The 2,734-nt window shown below is 40.1% G+C and overlaps 1 protein-coding gene across 1 annotated transcript in view; it reads right to left on the bottom strand.

Annotated features, from left to right (window-relative positions):
• Positions 1-313: 313 nt before the first annotated feature.
• Hmgb2 (high mobility group box 2) overlaps positions 314-2,734 on the bottom strand; it is a 2,802-nt gene continuing 381 nt past the window's right edge. Inside the window, exons 2-5 of the mRNA XM_005373541.2 lie at positions 2,527-2,687; positions 2,300-2,448; positions 2,043-2,217; positions 314-1,665 (exon numbers count right to left, since the gene is read on the bottom strand). Of these exons, the coding sequence (XP_005373598.1) occupies positions 1,504-1,665; positions 2,043-2,217; positions 2,300-2,448; positions 2,527-2,676 (636 nt within the window). The 5' untranslated portion in view covers positions 2,677-2,687 and the 3' untranslated portion in view covers positions 314-1,503. The remainder of the gene's footprint in view (positions 1,666-2,042; positions 2,218-2,299; positions 2,449-2,526; positions 2,688-2,734) is intronic.

Genomic DNA, 2,734 nt, shown 5'->3' with positions numbered 1-2,734 from the left:
GGCTGGGGATTTAGCTCAGCGGCAAAGCGCCTGCCTGGCAAGCGCAAGGTCGTGAGTTCGGTTCCCGGTACCAGAGAAAAACCAAAAAAAAAAAAAAAAAAAAAAAGAAGAAACTGAAATAATTTATATAGCTAGCACTTAGTAGCCATGGAACTGGGATCCCCCACACCTGGTTAAGTATCTAAAACATTATCCCAAGTATTTTAGCACTTTTAAGTCACCTAACAACAGGCAACAATGAAAACTAGTTTTCATGATCAGTGAAAACCCTAAATTTAATATATAACCACTAGGATATAATTAGAGCAATCACTGAAATGTTGAGTATATTTTATTCTTGCCACTTCTGCTAACACCTCACTAACAAAAACAAAATAATCTGCAGGAAATATTCATTACAAATATAGCATAGGTCAACCAAAGCTCTTGTTGGGTACTCAGGATCTTGACTTTCATCTTAAAATGATAGGCCACCAAGATAAGATAGTGACATCTTAACTATGAAATGTCAAGATTTCTTCTGTTAGCATTTATTCTATAGATGATCAGCTTTCACTAACAACCTCTAATAATTCAAAATAGTTATCTTAATTTACAAGTTAACTCTCTCATCAAGCATTCCTAAAATGCCTTCCCCTGCAAGTACCAATCCTAGTGAAATGTAGTTAAATTAGATAGGAAGCATCACAATCACTTCAAATACTTTCTTAGGGTAGTTACACAGCATTTTAAAAAAATGTAATTCAAAACCAGTTTTGAACTACTTCAACAAAATTTAACATTACTACTAATGATTTTTATATTTGTCAACATATTTATGCTTTTATGATTTACCATCCTTAAGGTAAAAAAAAAAAATTATTTGAACAAGTAATAAATGAACAAAAATGTCAAGGACAAAGCTTAGTTATTCTGCAAAAGCACAGATTTTTAAAGTTCACTAAGTTCTAGATCTGGTTCTTAGAAAGTATGTGTTTTGTTTTCTTTTTTCTCTGGAAACTACTAAACCAACTGTGCCTTACAAAAACTGTAAGGCAAAAATCTTTAAAAATCTGTCAAGGCCCCCTGGCTTGTGTTTTAAGGGAAAGCTACTTCAGCTTATTAAAACAAAGACAATAGAAGTAATATACATAATTTTATTACAAATTTTTTTAAAAAACACAAAATGCAACATCCTAAAAAAAAAAAAATCCCAAAACTTACTATTGGTACTAGTTCCTGCAAATTTGTTGTGCTACCATACACATGAAAGAAACCATTAAATATTTAGGAACATTCAACATCAAAAGCTTTAAAATCTAACTGTATGTAGTAGCCCCTCAAAAAGCTACAACCTGAATTTTTTAAAAAAGTATTTTTTTCTACAAAGAATTTTATCAGCTATACAAAAATCTGTACAGTTTTTATACTGAAGCTAATGTTGAGCTGCACTTGAATTCACATTCTTAGCAAAACAATTGCCTGAGCACACATATACTCCACATGCCATTACAGGACAGCCACTTATTCTTCATCTTCATCCTCTTCCTCCTCATCTTCCTCTTCTTCCTCTTCCTCCTCCTCCTCTTCATCTTCTGGTTCATTCTTCTTCTTTGAGCCTGTTGGCCTACCAGGACCCTTCTTTCCTGCTTCACTTTTGCCCTTGGCACGGTATGCAGCAATATCCTGAAATATTGTCAAAATAATAAAATCAGCATCCGGTGTCGTTACTCAACAGTGAAAGCCGCTTAGTTGTAAACAACCTACAATTATTGACCAATACCCTTGACAGCTGTCTAAAAAAGATACTTAGGATTTACCTCAGTTTTTTGGTTTTCCAAAGCTAACTAGGGTAAAATGAGAGCTGCATTAGACCAACATAAGTATTTTCACTACCAGTAGTCATTTACTTACTTCACACACACTCTCCTGCCATTTCACATTTAAAATACATTTAATAACATATTTAGGCCTCCTTTAACAGCTGCAACTTATCTATGTTAATATTCTTCAGAAAATGTGAATGTGATTTTCGCCTAACTTTAAAAACGCGAACAGCATACCTTTTCGTACTTCTCCTTTAGCTTCGCCGCTTTTTGTTCATATGGCTGTTTATCTTTGGCTGACTGCTCAGACCACATTTCACCCAATTTCTTCGCAGTGTCTCCAATGGACAGGCCTGGGTGTTCACTTTTGATCTTTGGGCGATGTTCGGAGCAAAACAGGAAGAAGGCAGATCTGAAAGGAAGCAACAGAGCTAATAAGCCAGCAGGAGAAAAACGCGAGGCGCCAGCGGGGTGCGTTTTCAAACCAAACTTACGGCGGTCTTTTGGGAGCATTCGGGTCTTTCTTCTTTCCTCTCTTATCGCCTCCCTTGGGCGGGACGTAGTTTTTCATCTCCCTGTCATAGCGCGCTTTATCGCTCTTCGCCATGTCCTCGAACTTCGACTTCTCCTTGGCAGACATGGTCTGCGGGCGCAAAGCGGGGGTGAGAACACGGCCGGCCCGCGGCGGCCGCCCGCCCCCGCCCCCGCCCCCGCCGCGCACCTTCCACCGCTCCGAGCACTTCTTGGAGAACTCGGCGAAGTTGACCGAGGAGTCGGGGTGCTTCTTCTTGTGCTCCTCGCGGCAGGTCTGCACGAAGAAGGCGTACGAGGACATCTTGCCCCGCGGCTTGTTGGGGTCTCCCTTGCCCATGGCGGCGCGGCCTGAGGAGGGGCGAGCGCCGGGGCTGCGGTCAGCGCGAGCGCGGCCG

Source organism: Chinchilla lanigera, unplaced genomic scaffold (genome assembly GCF_000276665.1).
Source record: "Chinchilla lanigera isolate Chin_1 unplaced genomic scaffold, ChiLan1.0 scaffold00002, whole genome shotgun sequence".
NCBI lineage: Eukaryota > Metazoa > Chordata > Mammalia > Rodentia > Chinchillidae > Chinchilla > Chinchilla lanigera.
This window is presented reverse-complemented; position numbering and strand designations above follow the sequence as displayed.